General features: G+C 43.4%; 1 protein-coding gene across 5 annotated transcripts in view; it reads right to left on the reverse strand.

Moving 5' to 3' along the window:
* LOC118511577 (CD166 antigen-like) overlaps positions 1-22,567 on the reverse strand; it is a 186,478-nt gene that overhangs the window by 5,255 nt on the left and 158,656 nt on the right. For 4 of the 5 annotated variants that reach the window (XM_036054828.1, XM_036054824.1, XM_036054825.1 and 1 more), the window contains 10 exons: positions 19,906-20,109; positions 17,387-17,532; positions 15,017-15,161; positions 10,395-10,525; positions 9,775-9,934; positions 9,105-9,398; positions 8,823-8,964; positions 7,163-7,362; positions 6,833-7,032; positions 72-252 (listed from right to left, as the gene is read on the reverse strand). In XM_036054828.1, coding sequence (XP_035910721.1) covers positions 72-252; positions 6,833-7,032; positions 7,163-7,362; positions 8,823-8,964; positions 9,105-9,398; positions 9,775-9,934; positions 10,395-10,525; positions 15,017-15,161; positions 17,387-17,532; positions 19,906-20,109 — 1,803 coding nt within the window. The remainder of the gene's footprint in view (positions 1-71; positions 253-6,832; positions 7,033-7,162; positions 7,363-8,822; positions 8,965-9,104; positions 9,399-9,774; positions 9,935-10,394; positions 10,526-15,016; positions 15,162-17,386; positions 17,533-19,905; positions 20,110-22,567) is intronic. The other variant, XM_036054827.1, reaches the window with a different exon arrangement.

Consider the following 22,567-nt stretch of genomic DNA (forward strand, 5'->3'; position numbering starts at 1 on the left):
AAAGGCAACGCGAGCGCGTCGAAACCGTTCCGCAGCTTGATTGAAATAAATTTGTTTTAATTGAGCCTTACCAAACTGCGCGGGTATCACGTCTGGGTCCCGCTCGTCCTCCATGCCGTCCGGTGCGCCCAGCTTTTCATCCCGCGATCGCCCATCGACGATCAGTCCACATCCGGTTCCGGTTCCGCCGTACCCACCTCCACTACCGCCCGTATTGCCCTGCTGCCAGCGAGGGCTTTGTTTGGCTGACTTCTGTTTCCATCGGCGAACCGCGGTTAGTTGGACCGGTGTCGATGAAATATTATGCAATTCAACCAGCACAAAGGATTCCATTTAGTAAAGAGAGAGAGGGAGAAAGCAGAAAAATCACGGTTTAAATAGTGCAAGTAACAATAGTAAGGAGTGGGAAAGGGCAATAGCAAGAAAGCTCTAAAGAGAAACTAAAGATCGGTGAAAGTATTGTAATCGGTTTTCTACCACGATTACCAAGGCCAAACAATCGGCTAATTAATCTTATTGTGCGAAGTTTTCTCTTTACACAGATTTAGGAAGCGTGAAAGAACAGCGCTTTGCTGTGAGAAATTGAAAAATGGATAATTCATAGCGCACGACTGATGGCGATTCAATCCACTCAGTTGTATGAGGTTTCGAGTGAATTCCATTCGGTAGCAAAAACAAAGGTTTGTTTGATTTATACTATTAAATATCCACTTCCTGCAATTACTGTCTGTTTATTCTATATAATGTGTAGAATATTTTATTCGTAAACCGGGTAAATTTGTTTAATAAATTTTCTTTTATGAGAATCGGATTAGCGATTATGATATAGAAGTTGTTTGATTTTTTAAAATTAAAATGATTGAAAATATGTGGCCTGAAGTTATTAAGAAGAATGTTTCTTCATTAGTTCTTATCTTCCCATATATTTTCAAATAAAGAGGCTTTTTCCACGTAGTAGTAATTTTGACAAGCAGTTCTTGAAGCGTTATGGAGAGTTCCATCTGATGGAGTGTACTTGTTGTGTAGGGTTTTAACTATCGATAGTGTAGGTGACAACGGTGCTGTGCTCCATACCGCAGGACCGGGGTTCAAATCCCATCTGGACCGTTCCCTCATAGTGAGGACTGACTATCCAACTTCGTGGGTATTAATCAATCAAGTAAGCCAGAAATGGCAGGTATGACCTTAATAAGGGGTCGTTAGGCCAAAGAAGAAGAAGAAGATGATTCGGACTATACGATTACTAGAGTATATAGTATAAGCCTATCAAAGTCGAGTCTAATGCTTAGAAACAAACTTCGAATTTCTTACGTAGGTTGTTCGTTACGATTTTAACCCGTTGGAGAGGTGAGTTCGAGCGGGGAGTTAGTTAAGTTCAGATGCTGGTTAACCTAAGCGCGGAGTGGGCAACCGCTAGAGATCTTGTTCTTCAAGGGCTTTGTACAATCCACCAAAAAGTTCGCAATCGAAAGAAAGATGGTGAAAATTTTAATGCCAAATTTCTGTTCTGCAATCATGCAATAATAAAATGATTAGTATCTATTTTGCAAAACACTTACAAGCTGCCTTGAAGAGGATGTTTCGGTATTTTGCTTTCGTTAATCCAATGTTCTAGATATGGCAGGGATTTAGAATGAATTGTTCAAAATGACCAGTACGATTGAGGTTGAGTCTTAAGTTATTTGTGATAAAAAAGCATAAGTGACTTTACTCTCTTACAATATGTAAATGTATATAACAAATGTACTCTCTTCATGAAGATGGTGTGAGTTGATTCTATTGATACCTAAACTTCTTGGGTAGCATAGACTATCCAGGTACTAATAAACTCAGAGCTTTTTTATTTCTTTTATTTTTGCAGAAGCTTTGAGTCTCTGAGACCTTATTCGCCTCTCTGTAAAGTCAGAGACAAGAAGGACGAAACGCAATTACATTTCACTTGAGTTGATTGTATCTTAAGTAAAATTGGAGTTGTTATTTTTCCTCCTAATTTTATGACACTGTTGTAAAAATAAAAAAAAATATTTCAATTGCTTTGCAACATCGCACTACAGCAGTTTAATGTTCTGGCACCCGCGTCTTTTTCCGGGGCGAGTCATAAACCAAAATTGCTTTCCTACCAATTAGAACGATGTGTTTTTCGCGGGTGTGTGTATGTGTGTGCGGGTCTTTAAGTGCGAAGAAAAAATCAATTTCATTCTCATTATGTCTCACTCGGTGTCTTTCCCGAATGGTGGCGGTTCACAATTTAAATTGCAATTTTGCGCTTGTTTTAAAGCTCTCATCCGACCAAGAAGTCAAGAAGTTTTGACATCTTGCTGTGTTGTGCTTAGTTTTTTTTTGTTCGCTTGCTTTCATGCCCGCTAGGTGACAAGGTGCGCCGGGCTGCCCGAGTTTGTCGCTCCGACTCCAGTCGCAGTGAAGATCACTGCGAGCACAAGATGTACTTTCTATTGTTTAATGAACGAAACATCATTCAATTATAATGGGATGGGTGAGTGGGCGCACTGGGCGGGATGGGGGGGGGGGGGGGGGGGTTTGGAAGCGTGAATTAACGTCCTAATACAAAATGGTTTTCGCGTCGGGGTACGCGGTTCTGGTGGTGGTGGCAAAAATGTGGTGACCGTAAAGCAACCCTCGGGCTTTGGAGCGATTTTTTTTTCGTGTTTCTCTCTTTTTCCTTCCATTTCCACCTTCGCGCACGCGGCCGTCCGTCCGTACGATTCTGTTCTGATTATCAGTGTGCAATAATAGATCCCCGGTGAACATGTCCTTCAAGCGTATAATAAAACAGAAATAAAACATTCGAACTGAAGTCCGGTCAGTCGGTTGTTGGGCGTAGCATTTTTCATTCCCGAGCTGTCGGGACAGAAGAAATTTGTTCTGCCGCTGTTCTTGTCCGTACCTTCGCTTTCTCTGCCGCCTCGCGAGACTTTGTGGCCGTGGACGTTTTGCGCGTAACCAGAGTTGCCCCTCGGGTCTGGCAGGAAAACGTGAAAAACGAAGATTTAATTACGCCCGGAACAAGACGCAGCAAAGCGGACGTTTTTCTTTATTTCGCACATTTCAACATTCAGTGCGACACAACCATTTTCTTCACCCACCGTGTGTTTGTGTGTGGGGGAATGGTAATGTGGAGCAATTTTGAGATGGTTCTCGCTGTGTGTGTTTGTGTGGGGGTGAGCCGTGTTTTTTTTCTTCTACTCCACTCTTGTTTGGCTGGAGCACGATTCGCGAAAGGCAGTTAGTGCCGCTCAGCAGCAAGTCCTTCCGGTTTGTTGTTTTCGGCGCTGTTACGATTGCCGGTCCTGCATAAACGAGCACAAACGGTTGGTGGTGGAACGAAACATTTCAGCACAAACCATAATCTGCCGACTGGAAACCGAGCACAGAAACTATGGAATCGGTGGATAAGGGCAGCAACAACGGGGGAACTTTTTTTTTGTTTTCAAAAAAAGCACAAAATTTACGACGAAGAAAACAGCGCACCCACCAGAACGGCGCGTGTAGGAAAAAAGCTGTTAAAGACAGCCCGGCGTGTGAAAGTGATAGGAAGACTAGCTTTTACTAGCTTTTTCCCGTTTTCCCCACGATACTGCCTGCTGGTGCTAATGGCTAGCGAAACAATGCCGAAATGGCTAAATTACGAGCGCACCGCGCGACGAACGCTTTGACGGCGGATTTTAATTGCATTTAATCTAATTTTCACCCCAACACCTTGGAGGAGTGGGGCGGATTGTTCCGACGTCCGGATAATGCAGCAACGACGCCCGGCGTTTTCGTCAGGATTTTCGCTCACCACGTAAGCGGGATTGCTTGATTGAAATAGGGAAGTGTAGCAGGGGTTCCCTCCAGGCACACCTCCGAAAAGGGTTCGAGAAAGTTTACCACCCCACGCGCCCCGTCTCGGTGGTTGGTTAGCGAAAGTCCTAGACTTCGGTTGCAGCTGCAGAACAGCAGTGAAGTAACGGCACCCGTACCCGCCGGTGGTGTATTGTGTGTGTATATGTGTGTAGAAAGATGAAAAATTGTTTCTCATCCAATTAAGAACGAACTGCTCTAACGGTTCGTTACAAACTCGTCGGCGAACGCTCTGCGTTACGTCCGGGGAAAGGGAAAAACACGTGAAAACACCATCACTAATTCTCGATCGTTGGTGTTGTTCTTGGTTCCAGTTGGGGTAGGGGGGGGGGGGAAGGGAGCGTCGATTGAGGGAAAAATTCTACCTACCTCTGCCTCTCCCCACAATTTCCCCACATTAAACAGCTTAGGTTAGTCGGGAAGTAAGCATGGCCGTCGTTGTTTTTCTGCCCACGTTGTTGCTGTTTTGTTTCGAAAAAGGGCAACACAATATGCAATGTGGTGCAGCGAATGAATGATCCGTTGATCCGGAAAGGTGCAATAATGGAAAACGATTCGCGCCCCCCTTCCCCCGCTCCGATTGCCATTCAGGGTAAGTGCATTATCTCGAGCTAGTGCAGTTAACGACGAGACTCGAGGCAGCACCAGCAGCAGCAGCAGCTGGTAGTTTTGTGAAAAAACATACCGCACCGTGTGTTGTGCTGTAAAAGCGAGGGAAGTTGAGCAAGAAACAGAGGTGGAAGGTAGGACGGCGGGTGTGTTCATTATTCGCGATGGCGGATGGGCGTTTTATCGTTTTGATCGTTACTTTAGATTGAACGTTTAGCAAACATTCACGGTTCACGGCGCCTCTTCGTGAGCAATTTAAATGTTACATTAATTGAAAGGTTAAGTTTTAAATGTGGATGAGATGGCAAATAATAACGGCAAGTTGGTTGGCAGGTGCTTTAAGGCGAATATTCATTAGCGATTAGGTACTAAAAATGCTCCAGCGCTCGTAAGACAACTCTATCTCTTTTATCGTAACCGTTGTTCTCTGGTGTGATATTGGAGGGATAAAGAGTTCATTAGATACTAACTTACTAACTATGACTAGAGGATCTTGTCACTTATACTTCAGGATTAACTTGTCCTTCTTTTTATGGGGTGTAGCTTGTATACTATTGGAGAACGAGAAATTTAACATTGAACATCAGCTCTGAGCTCTTTGGCTGGGCTTAACTCTCAGCTCTTCAACCTAGCACTAGCCAGGCCTTTTAGCCGTAATCTAGAAGAAAAAGCCCCAAATACGTTTTCCACGTTTGTATAAGTGTGTAAGGATAATGAAAGAGCCAGTAAAATGAACAGCTCTATGATATGACATACATGTTCTTACTACTTTACAAGGCTCTCGAAGTTCGGGAGGATTTGTCATGTAATGAGAATGGCATCAGACAATCCATCCAATAAAGTCGTGTTAGGCATCCATGTGGCTAGAAGAGGTGTGGTAAGTTTTGTAAAGGGACAGGGTGATGGCGTGCTTAGAAAAAGGGTGAATTATTGGGTGCTTGACCGTAAGTGGTGTGGTATAATTTGATAAAGTATTACATATTTGTAAAATGCATATTTTCTTCAATATTTTCCTGTTAGATGGTATTTCAGAAGGTTGATAGAACAAAGCATCTATGCAAAATGAGTCTTAATTACCTATCACACATCTATTAATTTCAGAAAAAAATCTTTGTACAACGATCGCACGAGTTTTTATCTCTCAAAAAACCGCTTCCTTCAAAATAGAAATCCTTAAACAACAGTGATTTCTTAATCATCATCTTCCAAAACAGTAGCTTGAATTGTTGAATGGTTGAAATCGACATTTGAAGTCAGCGCTTTCGTTTCAATCATGCATCTCACAGTACATTACTCAGCGGTAATGATTGGAAGATACGCTTCGGCTAGATATCTAGCCATCCATCGCATCGTATCGAACGTTGACGCATGTATTTGATTCCGTTGTTGTGATGGGTTTTCCCTCTGCCACCCGTGCCCCGAGGTTTCCCCCATCGAGAAAAGAAATCAGTTACCGCTGTCTGCCGTGTGACAACACCCAATGAAAGACGATTTCTTGAGGAGTACACGGCTTGATAAAGGACAAACACGTAAAGTAGTAGCTTTGGAAGCAGTCATATTACATGCCTCCCGATGGTGTATATACCCAGGCAGGTAGCAACACAATCAGTCAGGGTTTTCCTTTGTTTGGATCGGGTTTCATGTTATTCCGACTTCTTTCATACTCGCACACACACACGGCCATTACGATATGGGCTGGTTCGAAGATGGGAAAAACAAGATAGGAAATGACACAATCACACGAATTTAGCGCGCCCCGCAAAGGTGTGAGGCTTCCCGTAAGAAGGAATCTGCACGGGCGAGGCAAACCGACAGTTTCCAGTTTCCGTGCCATTGCTGATGCTCGGCAGGAAAAAAAATGTATCGTGAAATCACTGTTTGATGTTTTACATACGAGATCCTATTGTTTGTGAGCGCTGTGCAGCGTAACGGAAAACGAGCAGGTGGGTGATGTTTGTTGTTGGGCTGAGCCCAACTGGATTGAAACGTTCTGGGGCTTCTGATTTTGGACATTTTGAAGCTAGTTTGTCTTCTGTCGCAAGCAAGCTTTTCTTTTGAAAATGGTGAAGTAATGAATTGAAGTTCCAGTAAAAAAATCTCTCATTTTCCTTCAAGAACGCACAACTTAATGTTCTGCTAACTTTTCAACCGTTTGTCGGTAACGTTCGATCACATTGAAGCAAACCTTAGCTCTTCGTACAGACAGCCTCCGCCGGTGTTCTTTTGAACACAACCATGCCCGGCCTGTGCCATTACTCCGCGAGCTGTGAGAGATTCAAACCGGTGCCCGAAAAATTCTGACAAACCGTTGTGCAACAACGGCACAATGTAATGTATCCGGTGCGAATTTTGGTGTACTTACCTTCGCCAGGCTATCCTGTTTGTTGTTGCCTTGCTTTGAATTACTAACTAAGTCATTACTAACGTTCGTGATGGTGGTGCTGGTGGCAGTCGCTTTGATGTAGTACACTCGGACGAAGATAACGAAACAGAGCACCAGCAGCGTCAGCAGCACACCGAAAAGGATCGGAGAGATACTATCGAGCGAGTTGCTCGTTAGCACTGCCGTGAGAGTGTGAAAAAAAGGGCGAAAGGAAAGAGGGCAGGTAAAAGGGCCATGAGTCACGTGTGGCGAGAAAAATCATCTTCTGATGGGGGAGAGGGATGGGGCAGGACGGATGTGGGTACTTACCGGCGCGGTTTTCAACGCTACTCTCAAGGTAAAAGTCCTTTACCACTATTCCCTGGCTGCGGCCCTTCTGATTGACGGCGTAAATGATGGCTTTCAGTGGGTTGTCGTCGCCGATGTCGTCATACGCACCGCCGTAATGAATCAGGTTCTCGAGCGATTCCACCAGAAAGTACGGTTCGTCCGGGTTGGTAACGTTGTACCTGCATAGGAGGGGGTTAGAACCAATGGGAGAAATGAGAGCAGGGTAGAACCGGAAAAGGTAGACATTCATCCCGCCCCGGCCGGATGTATCAGTTGACAGGTGGTGTCGAGGGCTCGCGCACGCTGGTTGGTTTAATGATACTCGGAACGATTATCGAGTGCAATCGATGTGCGCCGGTCGGAACTAACACTTTGGCAGCAAATCGGTGGCATCGTGTAACAGTTTGTCAACGGTGCCGATTGTGCAGTTTATTGTGCAGCGGATGTTTATCTCCAGTCACGATTTCGACATTATCTATTCTAGCCGTAATAATGGTGTTGAAGAGGGATTGAACGATGGGTTGCGGGTGGGTCAATTTTGTCGTGCATTGTGTTGGTGATGGACAGCGGGAGTTAGTTTTTCACTTTGTTACCAGAAGTGATGATTGAAATGATTGACATTTTTTGTTTGTTTGATAAAGCTTTCGAAAGGGATGGCATAAATCAATTATTAAATAATGCGCCCTTGTTACTACACGACTATAAACTGATTTTCCGGGATTCCTTTTGATCCTTTCTTTGAATCCGTGGAATAAGCGACTAATGACTGTTGATTGTGGGATTACTGGAAAACTGGAATTGAGGACTTTTTTTCCTGATCGGTTCGTTTGATTGGAACGGTCGTAAAGGTTTAACATTAATTTTAAAATCTAGAGCTTTCCTATGAAACCTGTGTAAACGGCCAACAAGAAATGATTGCCTTCTTTGGAACAAGCTTCGAGTGTAGCGAAAGCTGCAGTTTGTTTCACGGAACAATCATTCGCATTGTCACCGCCTGCACGGCATATGGTTGACTGTTTTTGAAGAGCTTGTTTGGTGTTGCAGCATCTTTTGGGTTTCACGGACTTTTTCATTTCACCGCATAGGTATTTGCAATTTCTCACACCGCATCACAATGTGCTAGAATGGGTGTAAGGTTTCCTTCCCTTTGAACATTTGTCGGTTGAACGTGATTTCCGCGTAGGAAAAACACATAAAGAGTGGAAGTCACACACACACAAACAGAAACGGAACGGGGAACCGGAGCAGGATGGAGCAGCACGAGGAAGATAATGATGGAGTGTTTCCTATTGTTGGCAGCTGGCAAGTAATGCAACACCACCCGGGCTGAAGCACGATGCAGCACGAAACGTTACACGGAAAGTGGAAGTGATTTGTGTGTGTGTGTTGTATCCCGACGGGAAGGAACATTCAGATCGGAAGTGACGGTTCGTTGAAAGGCGCGACACTATCGGGTGGGATTGATTGTCAAACACGCCGTCGCCGAGTAGTTCGAATTGCACTTCAAACACACTCACAGCCAGACAGCAGTCGATTGCATCTCCTCGAAATGCTCGGAGTGCTCGCTGCACAATGTGCAACACTTCCGGTGGGACAATGAGCGAAGGTATGGGGAAAGCACAGCACCACCACTACTTACCGCACACGGCCGGTCCGGCTGGAAATCACTTCGAGAATGAAAATTTGCGGTAAACCTCCATCGTACCCGGGCAAACACTGCACCTCCACCGAATGTTGCGTTTGATTGTTTATCGAGCAGTTTTTCACCGCTGACGGGAGTCCTGGTTGAAGAAAGCACAGAAGACGCACACAAGTGCAATGGGAAAGTGTCAACATTAGTGAAAATTCGTTTATTTACAAACGAAGTAACAGTTTGTTGGAGTTGGCAAACAGCACAACGGAAGGATCGTGAGAACGTTACCTGCTAGCACGACCTGGAAGAAGCAGGGCCAATCCTGCGTGCCGACCTCGTTTTGACCCCAGCACGTAAGCGTCCCGTAATCCTGATCGCTGACCGGCATGTAGTTGAGCAGACTGACGGACCCGTTCTTGACGTACCGTTCCTTGCCGATCTTGAGCGTTTCGCCGGAATTGTTAAACTTCCAGTTGAACTGTCGGGGCGGTGGGTCGGCATGCACTTCGCACGGTATTTGCAGTGATTCGCTCCGGAATGCACCGACAATGATGATCCGGTCGGTCGCACAAACCGGTGCATCTGTAAGATGGTAGAGGCGGCGATGACTTACAACGGTGTTTCCATGGTTACGAATACTTCACACGAATGCTTTGTTGGAGCTCTAATTCGAACGGGAAAGGATTTTTGTGTTCCAGTACAATTAAATGCCGTATCGCTTTTAATTGATTCTGGAATATTAAATTCGGTTCGGAATTTAATACAATATCTTGCCCCCAGTCACATGCACTGTAGTTGTCTCAGTTAGAGAGCGATCTCAAGCTTAAGAAAGAATTCTCTACTAAAGTGAAATTGCATTCTAAGAAGAAGTTTTTGCTTAAAATGACCACCAATTAAATGTTTTAGTAGTAAGTTTCTTTACTTTTCTTATGATGCTTCCCAGTAGTAATATACTTACACTTGACCCGTAGCGCTAGCTGATTGCTGACCGTTTCACCCTCAGCATTGATGGCACTACACGAGTAATTTCCGGACGAGTTGCGGGTGACCTTTTGCAACACAAGGCTCTGATTGGATCGTATGACTCGGGCCGTGGCATTGTGAGTTATCATCACACCCTGCAAGAAAACACACCGTTAACGTTCACCCGAAGAAGGCGAGGCTTTTGGGCGGGTTTGGACTTTCAAAACCGAAAGGAGTTGTTTTAAATGCTTAGCGGTCTCATTTACACACTCCTGATTGATGACGGGCAACAGGACTCGTAAGGCTTGATGCTTCGGAATGTATTTTCCGAAAGGTGTGCGGTTTGTTACGGTTTGCGTTATACCGGATGTGCTCCATGGAATTGAAACATCTTTTACGACCGTGTGTATATCCCCGGGGCGGATGCTTGCGATCAGCGGAATTGGCACACTACAATACTACCAACGAGTAATTCTTTTCAGGGAGACGCTTTTACACCACACCATATTCGTTTTGGAGCTGATGTACACCGGAACGAAAAACCGTGATCCACCCGGATGGACCTGATCCCAATCTGGGGGAGAGGAGAAAGAATTGACCATAAATAACACTTACGTCGTGTAGCCAGTGTAATTTTCTCCACGGAGGATTCGCCTGGACGTGACACTCGAAGTAAACATCGTCCCCTTCCTTGATGTCGTCCGCCGATAGGGTGGAACCGAGCCGCAGCGACACAATCGGTGGATCTGAACTCGCAAGATTAGAAAGATTGAATGCATCGATGGAAAAGAGAGAGAGACAGAGAGTGAGAGTGAGCAAGGTGTCACCTTCTGGTTAGTGTGGATACGAATGGAGTCGAAACGCCGGTTTTCTAGTGACGTGCGGTCGAAACGGGACCCAGCGCCGGGCGACAAGATGGTACAAATGAAAAATAAAAATCCGAAAACGTACGAGCCAAATCGGACGGTTGTCGTGCACAATGGTCAAATGGTGTTCTTTGGTGAGCGTGTGTGTGTATGTGTGCGTGTGGTTTTTCCCAGCTGCCGTGGCAACGTTCCTGGAGGGTTAGGGAAACGTTTCCCGATGTCACATTCCCTATTGGCCTCAATTTTGCACTCACTCCTTCCTAGAGATCACTTTGCTTAACAATAGCGTGACGCAAAAGAGATAAATCATTCGGGCTAATCTTTTTTTTCCCCTTTTTTCCATCGGGTTTTCGGTGCCGGCAAATCGATAAACCAGAATTTCATTGGTTTTCCTCACCAGAACTTTATACCTCCGGTTTAACCACCCTGGGGAAAGCGCCATACACACTCAACGGTCGAAACTACGTGCTGGATCGGTGAAAGTTCTTGAGACAGTTTTCTGTTGGATGGTCTTTTTTTCTGGTTTGTTGGGGTGTCATGCTTTGCTTGGCAAGCGGTCCGGTGTGAGGCTATCGTTGCGGGGAACCGACAGCCATATAGTGAGTGCAGAATGCAGAACGGCCGCGGGAGGCCGGCCCCGGAGAAGATGGTTGAATATAATGCTATTAACTCGTTTGAGCCGTTTGCTTTCAGCAGGGCGAAAAATTTGTAACTCCATTGTAATCAAGATATTAAGTAGATTAAGGATCTATTTTTCTCGCCGGGAAAATGTTGGCTGGACCGACCGACCCTTTGTCAGGTTTATGGAGACCGTTTTCTTTGGAATTGAGTTCCCCACAATAAACATACAACTTCGAACTTTAAAAGAGGATTTACTGCGAATTGACATAAATTCTCAGATAAAATCGGGACTTTATTAACTTCGGTGACGTTGGACTTGTAATGTCATAGATTAATTGCATTTATTGTTAGTGAGGCAACGGTGCCCAAGACAGACATTCTGAGTTCTGAGATATTCACACCGATATCCCACCACGGTTTGGTCGTCTAAGTAGTAGAAATTTAAGTAGGAATTTAAGTTATGAATTGTTTCCTCATTTCCAGTGAATTAACTTTTTCATATCCTCTTGGTTTTAATTCCCACCAAGAATCCACACTTCATCAGCTTATATTGTTCTCTTACCATCAGCATTTTATCTGATGCATCGAATAAACTAAACCCCAATCATCTTGTGTGTTCTGGCAGAGGTGTGAACAACCTGCTGCTTGCTTCCTTTTTTACAAGCATACTCAAACCTGGGATTCCCTATGAAAAATATATCCACTTTACCCTGAGGCTTTCCGGAGAAGAAACTGTTAGTGGTTAGTAATGCACTTTCCTGCTAACGTAGTTTCCGTCCTTCGCGCCGACCTCTACATCTGCCTCTACACGGCACGGCCAAATCTTGCCAAACGCATTAGGGCGATCGACGAGAAAAATCATCCTTTCGATCTTGCTGCTGTAAGTAAGGAATTTGGCTTGAATGGTGGGCATGGTTTCCTGTCCCGACCGGCACACAGTCACGGCCCTTAAGAAGGGAACTGGGGATGAAAAATTCAGCACTCTGCACTAATATCATAAATAAAATCTTGCATTTGGGTTAATCGATTGGATTTTGGGTGCTAAGCTTGTCGTGAGAACGCGATGTGCACGAGATTGTAGAAGCTCCACCGGAGGAAAAAAAACAGCAGTTCGAACAGGGCTTTCCTCGGTTGGTACTGTACTGCGGGATCTTAACTTCGAAGGTAACACATTTGGTAAGTTGTAGCCGTGGAAGTAAAAGAGGAGTGCGCAGAAGACGGGCGAGGGATGAAAACTTCAATCCTCCTTTTCCGTTGTATCTAGACGGGCGAAAAACTTTACTGTGTCTATCGAGTCACTGCAGAGCAAGCGATTTTGTGCATTTGTTTCCCGAACCAGCTGGTCCATCTTTGCTGGCGCTTCCGTTGCCAAATGGTGCACGCTGAGGATAGAGCGAATGGACCGGAAAATCGAATATTTAAAGTGCATCAGTGCAGTGCGCTACCACGTAGCGTGCGGCATGTGTGTGGTGTGATGTTGCTGTTCGGGATTGTTTCTCGATCAGGCATTCCCAAGCGAGCGAGCGTACACGGGTGACGATGAGACGGAAGATTAACGAACCATTTAGCCGGTAAGTAAAGCAGCGACAGCGGGGGTAGATTTAAAATTTTAACAGTTGCTTCTACTATCACTTTGTAGAAGACAGTGGGCTTGCGAGTGTACGCATATGGTATGTGTGCATAAATGTTAGGCGAGAAATGAAGAAAAGTTAAGTTAAAACGTAGAAAAGTTAATGGATGTTTGATTAGAAAATAATTAAATAAGAATAGAAAACTTTTAAAGGGAAGTAAATAGAAATTGGATGGTAGCATCAAAAAGCAAAGCCACGAAAAATATTGTTAAGGACCATTATTTTTATTCTCAAGGCTGATAATTGACAGATTGCCTCCAATAGCATCAAATAGATCAGTAAAATTAATTTAATATTACTGAGCTCAACTAGTCACGATCAGCCCAGTTGAGGAGTCTGTAGAATTTTGTTGAAGTTTGAGTAGAATTTTTAAGGTATGTTTGGTTTAACTGAAGAATGTTTGGTTTAATTAAAGAATGGCGACAGGCTCAAGGAAGTCTTCGGGTAAAATCCGGCAGTGGTCTCTATGAAAATCGCTTCCTCAGATATAAAAAAGGTATTTCTGGTCAGAAACCCTACACAACATCGGTGCTTCTGCTGTCTCTCCAATTCTGTACAACAAACTGACGATCAAACTTTAACGTAAAAAATCGACCAATAATTGTATAAGCTCACTCACTGTTAATTGGTTTAAAACATTCAAACTGCCATCCGGCTAGGGGCAAAGGTAAGGCTCCTAATTATAATTGCTAATTAGCCAGATAAAACATAGTTTTCTCATTCATTAAGCGTAGCACAAAATTCATACATTATTGCAGTACGTCAGTGGTGCGCGGCGAGCTCTGGCCGCGAAGTTAGAAACTGAAATCGTACAGCTTCGGTCGACAGTAATTGTTGGTAAAGTGTCCGCGTAATGCGAACAGTGGCAGCGCAGATGGCAAAAAGCTTAATCGAAAAAGCTTGCACAAAATTTTAGCACAAAAGTTTTTAATTATAGTCACCGGAACGGAAAGTACAAACCCTCGTTCGGTTTGCACTTTTTGCACGGGTGTCTAGCGTTCTCGATCCACCGCCCCAGAGCGCCAAGCCGGAAAGACTTTGAAGGAATGCTTGTAATGGTTTGGTTCAAATAAATTAGTTACAGTGGCGAGGCCAAGCAATAGGAATGTGCCAGCCGAATTGCCGACGTGTTTCGCTATCGTTGTGCAAGGATATCTTCAGACCTCCGATCCAAGGCCTACCGGCAAGCACACACACACACACACACACATTTTCCGTCTTCGTTCCCATTTTGCAGCAAGGATGTTTGCAGCATTTAGTCGCGAGCTTTTTTTTCTTAAATTTTAGAACTTCACAAATCTTGGTCACACCATCTTACGATTGTGTGGTAAGGCCGGGGTAGCTTCGTTGAGACGGGTTGAGGGCGCTGTGTACAAACGATAAAGTTTTATCAAACATACCGAATCAAAAACCGCAATTAACTCGACAATAAAAAGCCGAATTGTATTTTACTCCTCGAGGAAGAAATCGACATTTTGTGGCTGTGGCAAAAGGGAGCCTTGGTTCTGTTGGTTGGGGATGCGTTTCGACGGTGGTAACGTCTTGGTAGATTCGCGCCCGCTCGCTGCGCGTTCTTCACATCGGAAAATGATTCACCAACGAGCGGGTCCCGGATTGCATGACGACCCGCAAAAGATGCGAGCTTCCATTGCTGGAAATGGATGGAACCGTTTCCGTGTGCCGGTCGGGTGTCTTGGACCGCACTGCCCTTGCCTACCCTGGCCTGGAACTACCGAAAAGTTCGCGCACCGAAAACCGACCACGAAACGGACGGCCGGCTCGACTTCCCGTACAAGACGGCGCACTATAAACGCGAATACTTTTTTACGATTGTTGATTTGAATTTAATTTTAATTAATTTCTTCGCTTCCACGCTTTGATGCGCACGCTAGGGAGCTTTTATGGGTTCGCTACCGCTCGCGCTTTTTCTCGCCCGGCCGTAGTGTAGGCGGCAGTGAAGTTTTGAATTTATTCTGCCCGCAGAAATTCGAAGTTCTGTAAACTCGCTACGAACCGTTGCGCCAACACTGGGTTCCGCGCGCTTCTTCCGCGTCCGGCGTCAGGGTTATCTTCATCTAACGTAAAATTTGTGTGTGTGTTCTTTTTTGCTTCTACTCACAGACAACTTCAATCTTCCAGGATGTTTCCAAAAACAGTCCGGTAACGTTCGGGTTTTCGGCGCGGCAAGTTATCAGCTTACCATCGTCCTCGGTTGTCGGTACGAAGCTAAGCTCCGAGCGGGTGGTGTTGTTCAGAATCTCCTCCTGTAGAGTTGTTGGGAAAATGGAAGAAAGAAAGAGAGAGAGAGAGTGAGAGCGAAAACGAATGATTTCATGAAAAATATTGCGAATGTAAAATTTGATAGAGGGCAAGCAGCACGGGCGGATAATTTTATGGCGTACAGCGTTCTCTGCGTCCTCTAGCAACGCAGCAGGGTGACGGTACATACGGTAAACGATTTGGTTTCGGTCAAGTTAACCTCTTTCGACGGGAAAGCGCACTTAATGGAATGAAATACAAAGCACTTTGAATATTAGAAATTGATATTAGGACTAGTCACTGCCGCACGGAGCGAACGACAATAGATTAGTGTCCGTCCGACTTCAGGATGTGTTTGGGAAATCTTCACACTAATCGAGGGATAAAGCTGCTCAACTAGAATTTCAGCGCAAACGAATATATCTTTTATCAGTAAGGCTTAAACGGATGCTTATTTAGGATAAAACCTAATTTTAATATTTTATTCCGTTTGACAGTTTCTTTCCACACTGCGCGAATCAAGGAGAATAGTCAAATAAATTATCTATTTATTTGACTATCCTGCTTCGCTGGAAGGGACGAAAAAAAAAATTGCGACTAATTGAATGTTCACTTCATTGTTAATTGCACTACCTCCGTACGAATAGTTTTCCATTTCACAAAGTGCTGTATCGTGTTTCCACCGATACTGTCTGACACTTTCCTAACGGCAATTAGGCAAAAGTGCTAACTGTTTTAGTAGGTGTTTGAAATTATAGTATGCCGATGAGGAAAAAACAAATGTACAACCCGCACAATTTAATCGGCAGACAGTTTTCCACTCAGAACAGTGAGCAGACATTTGAATGCACGCTAACGTGGATTATTAACTTATTAGTTCGGTAGCAACGAAGCAACGAAGATCTTTTGCTGTGTATTTGAGCTTGTTTTATTCGTTTTTTTTCAGAATTTATGGGGCACGTTAAACTTCTCGTCGAAAATGACATAAGACTACCAAAACTAATGATTGAAAAATTAAGAAGAAATCTGCAGACTACGAGCTAAAATTGCGCCAGATTTTAGGGTGTTGTAAGGGCTTTTGAAACTACCAAGAGCTCTGATGAACTTGGAGAATCTTCCAAAGATTACACTAGAGCTAACTAGACAACTAGAGACTACAATTCAGCAGTGTGTTAATGAACTTCTTCACCCCAAACATTTTAATGAAAAAAATGTTGAAATTTTTACGCAATAATAATGAATTTGAAATTAAGATGCTTTTTCTACGTGATTTCAGCATTAACTTATCCATTCATACTTATTAAACCAAAAACAAAGAACCAATAATTAAGGCAGAATATAACAGGATGTTGATTTTTTTTTTTAATTTTAAACATCTGATTGAGATTGTTTTATATTTCAAATAATACACACATTGTGTTGAAGAGTTTAAAGAAACAGCTTAGTTTATCGATGGTTGCAATTCTTAAAAAAGTCTCCAAGTATCAAGAAATAAAGCTGAATAGTATTCAACGGAAATATAGATCCTACTTTTTTACGGATGTCACCTTTCCAAGAAGACAGTGGTAAGAAAGGTACATTTTTTAGACAGTGAATGCCACAACTGCACCAATTCCTAGTATCTCATTGACCAGTCTCGTTCCCGTGGTTGGTATGATACGACTCCTTATTTATAGCTGCATACTATCTTTATAGCTTTCGTCCAAGAGCTACACACAGTATGGAGGACGTCCACATGCCGTCTGAAACCGGCTCATACTGACCGTCGTCGTACTAGTTGCTGTAGATTTCAAAGGCTTTTGTTGTTTTGAGGCTTTAGTTTTCGCAGCTCGATGACGAGCATGGCAGGGAACAGGACCACCATGCGCAGGTGGTCCTTACTTTACGGACGTTCGTCCATTTTCATAAATTCAATAAAACATTCTCCACCAGCCATGAAGAAGAGCGTGTGTGCATTCGGTTTTCCTTTCGCATGGATTTTTTTCGCCTCCATCACAGTGCGTCCCCGTGCTAGCTCGTCTTGTGTCGGGTGACTCTACACGTACCGGGTGAAAACAAAGAACCAGGAACGACCGGGGACACTCTTTTCTTTCCTTACCTTTTATTTGTTTTCACGGCCGAACGATTTCGCCCTTGTTATTGAGGGAAAATGAACGATTCTTCCTTTTCCCATAACTTAGCCATTCGGCCACAGCCACCCATTTGCTCGACCCATTTCCCATATACTAACCTTTGCACGGCGTAATTGTCGCTTTCCTTTGTACCAGGTTATAATCGCATTTGGCCTCGAACCAACGCTTTCGCAGGAGATTTCATATCGTCGATCGGCTACTAATGGCGTCTGCGGGTTCATTATCTTCACACTCAATGGTTTTACTGTGGTGTTTTGGGGGGCATGGGGTTGAAGCACATGAAACGAGAGGTAAGATAAGAAAAGGGAAAGAAACAGGGTTCAATCTGTGCCAGTAAATATTCCCGATTACGGACGGATTTCTGGAGCTGCAGGTGTGCAGGTGTGTGGTGTTGGAAAATAACGATCACTACCTTTTTTGTGGCATTGATTTTCTTTTTTCGATCATTCGCTTTGGTGGTTTGACTCTTTTTTTTTTGTTTTGTTGAATGGAAAATTATTCAGTCCTTTGGGAGTAGGAAGACGCTTTGTCTTGAGCGTTTGGGATGTATGAACAACCAAACAAAGAAAGGGAAAAGCATTTAAACGTACAGAAAATTAAAGTAGTTTTGTGGTAGTGTTCTGGATGCAGCAATTAAGGATTGGAATTTGCTATCGAAATCATATTCACTTAACTTGACCTCGGTCTTCACACGGCAGAGTCTGGAATCCAGCTATACCGATAAAATGAATGTCTAAGAAGTCAAAAATGGGATTGGGTGTCCTTTTAAGCTTCAGCTGCCAAAGAAGCAGAAGCAGAATAACTTAACGTTATATAAAAGAAATAATATAAAAATTCCCAATTTTACAACACCAACACAAGCTCGGTTCTTTTTTTTTCTGGGGAAATCAAAAAGAACTCAGATGAAAGGGAACGGAATACCAAGAATATTAAGTTCACAAGTGATAATGAAACAAGATACGTCAGTGTCAGTGTGCCTGGGCGGAAAATGGGGCCCCAAAAGTTATTGTGTTACAGGGTAGTATTCGTTTGCGCACAGCACAGTCAAATGAATTATTGCTTTTATCATTTTATCGATAACTCTTTCATCTTTTTCCCCGAGCAACGGTTCGGTCCGGTCATTTAGTGCTGTTAAAATGATTTTGGTATTTTTTTCCTTGCCCTGTCTCTCTCTCTACCTCTCGCATCCGGTTTCCAAGACCATCCAAAGCCAGTGGTTTGGCTCAGGTGATGCAAATTTGGTTCTAGTATTTGACCGACCGTTCCCGAGGGCAGTTCTATCGTGTATCCTCCACAATAGCCAGAAGATGGAATGAGTTATCATTTACTGTCCCCTTTTATTGAAGAGGTTTTTTTTTGGTTGTTGTTGTGCCCTAAGGAAATCGGAGGGAGCTGAACACGAATGGAGAAGATTAATATTTTTGGATAAGGAGAAGGAGATTCCTTTGGAAAATCGTATCAATCAAGAAACGGTGACGGGGAAAAAGGGCGAAGAATTTCCTTGCTTGTATCAAATTCCATTCTTGCCAAATCGTACGCCGATCATTATTGCTTCAAGCGCTATTCTTTCCTGTGCTGTAGGTTTCGACTGGCAAAAGCAAATGCGGAAGGAATATTATTTTACAGAGGATTGAAAAAGCGAATTCTAGCAGATTTGTTTCATCTTTGCGTAATTGATAGAAGGTTTGCCATTTTGAATGATATTCTAATGATTATTTTCATGGTGTACAACAGTAACAGCAACAACTCTTCATAGCTTAAAATGCTCTTTTAGAGTATTATTGTGTCCCAGCTGTATTCTTTAAGTATAGAACTTTAAATGTAGTTCTTAATGAACTGTTATCAGTCCTTACCTTCTCTGAAAGTCATACAGACTTTCAAGTATATCCTGAAACTCCCTCACAATTTAAAACGACTTTTGCTTATTTAAAGAGTATCTAGTGCATTGCAGATATCAGCACATAAATACAAAGAAAAAAGGAATTAGAAAATTCTGCCCGCACCCTCAATATCAGGTCATGATATTTGCTGTGAGCAAAAAAAAAAAAATCTGATGACCAGGAAACGTCTTAAATAAAAACACACAGGAAAAATGAATGCTGCTCCGGTTTTGCTTTATCATGCTGTCCATTGCAATTGAACTGTTAGCAGGATGGCAATGGCGAGAAATACGATGACGCGCTCAATTTTGCCACTAGATCTTTTGCGCAAAAACCGTCCGTCCTGACCTGGAACGGTGGCGGAGGTGGCATGATCGCAAAAGTAATGAGATTTTAATGAAATGAGAATTCGACAATCAGATCGATTCAATGCCGCACGGGAGCAACGTCGGAAACCGGAAATCATAATCCCGGGAGAATATCTTTTGCCCATTAGTTGGCGCTTTCTTGGCGACGCGGAACGTTCGGGAATGTGACAATTGGGACACACACACACACACACACACACACACACACACACACACACACACACACACACACACACACACACACACACACACATACATTTGCCTTAGTTGGATAAATGTTTAAAAACGTTGCTGCCAATGATTTGCAGCGACTCAGGATAGGAAATTGTAAAGGAAAATCATTGGAGAGCACCCGAACTGTCGACTTACGATGTAAATCCAGCACAAAGCTGCTCTCCTTCGGTTCCACCAGCAGCGTGTTCGTTGCCTGACAGGTGAAGATGGAATTTAGGTCCGAGCGTTGAATCGCAGGCCACAGCAACCGATTTTCGATGACATCGCCCGAATTGTGCTCGTACTGTTCGTCCACCAGGATGCCGTTGATGAGCCACTTGACCGAGGGCTGGGGACGACCTGTGGATGGTAAGAGAATGAAGGAAGTATGTAGTCCGATTCCGATGGTTGCGCAAACATGGCCGACTAATGGTCCGATGTGTATGGGTGAACCTGGACCCCCCTGCCCCAGTTGACATTGCATATTAAATGATTCCCAAGAGAAACATAATTTCGATGCAACTCGATAGGGCTGTTGAGGATCTATCTTTTTTTTGCGGTCTCTAAAATATCACCATCACAGGTATTTGTTTTGCTTAGAATGTTTGTAGTACGGTTGGCAATTTTGCGAAATATTTCCCTCCGAACCGACGGTGCACAACATTCCATCGATGCGTAAGTATTTGATCTACATAATGGCGAGCATTGGTATGCATCAAGACTGATGCTGTGGGTATGGGAGAAGCTTTCAGATGGCTGTGTAGTATGGTGCTTTAAGTTTATTAAATGAGGTTGCCGATTAAGCTTTGCTTTAGAGCGTACTAGCAGGCTTGTACATTAAATATTTTAACATTATATTTTAAATAATAACAAATTGTGGACCACAGCATCAAAGACTCAATTAACAAAATATTTCTAGCTACAGTTGATTAAAGCATAGTACCATAAATATTTTCATGGTAATTGGTTTTTTTTCACTAAACGGCCATCCTTAAACAATGGGTAGTTACCCCGTTCGCCTCATAATGTTTTTACTCATTGTGTTGCAATTGAATGCATTACCGGTACAATCACACACAGTCACAGTTACGGAGTTGGGATCACTATTTCGAGGCTGCACACAAAAAAGGCAACGCCGACAATGGACTATTGTTTTTGTCCAACCCATCTGGTTAGTTTAATTATGGATTCACCTGTCCAAGCCGTTGGTTGGGGGACTCCTTTCGCTGGCAATGACGGACATGCTGTGTGCAACCAGGGCCAAATGGGTGTACAACAGTTTGCCAAAAGTGTAACCATTCGATTAATTAAATCTGGTGGTCCGGCGATGAAACCACGCTGATGTAGATTAAAAATATAATTTATTACTCCATGGCGGTTTGTTCTGCAATCAGCTGCGTGTTTGGGTTATTTTGCCGCCGGGCACTAAGGTTGACTGAGAATAGAACGGGACTGCTGTGGCCGTTTTTTTCGATACTTTGGTCCATTAACACTATGCGGCTGTTTAAAGTTTGTTATTTGCAACGGTGTTGGCGTAGTGAAGGGCAGTGCAGTTTTAAAGATAATTTTACCATCGAGGGATAAAGCTTTGGTGCACTTTAAGCCTGATTACATTTCAAATGTGCTAGAAACGGTAATGGCATTGTTGAACTGTACTAGCAGAAAGGTGACAATTTTTAAGCGATTTATTATTAAAATTCGACAATCAAGCCCAATTTTAAATCTTTAAGAATACATTCATGTTGCGGGTCAACGTTTAAGCATAGTACTCTGGAGTATGGTATCGATCTTTCCTAGAGATTTTAACTTCTTATCCTGAATTTGAAATTTAACCAACAGTCATCCCATTGACAGCATTTATTGACATTTAATGCAATCTGGCTCAAGAAAAACAAACCATCTCAACCAGCCAAACAAAAAAAAAAACTCAGCTAGTCGTTCAAAATCTCATCTACGTTCAAGGCTGACAGCTTACAATCCACCAACCGAGAACGTGCGGGAAGATTGTAAGCAGACCCCATTTTGCCGAGCGACTTCTCTCAAAGAAGGCAAACTTCACCCTTCAAGCACGGTTACTTGATTTTTCGATTGCAGTTGCTTGAGTGCGGAGCGTAAGGGGTGAATTAAAAATACCACGAACATTTGTGCACAAGCATGCACAGCTTGAATCGGCAGCACTACGCTTTGTGCGCCGGTTTGGTCTTATTATGCTCGCTTTTCTCTTGCGTGGTGCCTGGCAAAAAAAAGAACCACTCCGCTTCGGGCATAACCGATTGACGGCAACACACGAGCAACACGGGAAAATGCTGAGTGGCAATTATTCGAATTCCCGGAATTCGTTCGGCGGGCAGGTCAATAAAAAATAAATAACTATTATCTACGTCTGCAGCAAACGCGTTCCGTTGTTTTCTGGCGCGCTGGGCTGCGCTAGATGTAGGATGATCCCGCCTGTCGCCAACGGAGTGCAACATCTTGCCACTGATTGACAGTGATAGGAGTTAAATTTGATATTGATTCCGCCGCTAATCGATTCTTACTACAACCTTCTTCCCGCGAACTTTTGAACATGAAGCTTGCGAGGTTTAAAAGAGCATACTTTTTGGTGCAGAAATTTAAAAATAAAAGAAACAAATTTTATTTCTTATGAAGGTCGATTTGTTGACACTCAAGTGGGTAGATTGCATTTGAAATTTAAAGTTATATTTTATCAAACATATTTTTGAATGAATTTTAACGTCCTGATCGCATGTGAAATATATTTTAGTTTAGATTGTTAGGAATAGATTTTCAACATAAAATGTAATATTTTGTAAAATGT

This window comes from Anopheles stephensi, chromosome 3 (genome assembly GCF_013141755.1).
Source record: "Anopheles stephensi strain Indian chromosome 3, UCI_ANSTEP_V1.0, whole genome shotgun sequence".
NCBI classification, from domain to species: Eukaryota; Metazoa; Arthropoda; class Insecta; order Diptera; family Culicidae; genus Anopheles; species Anopheles stephensi.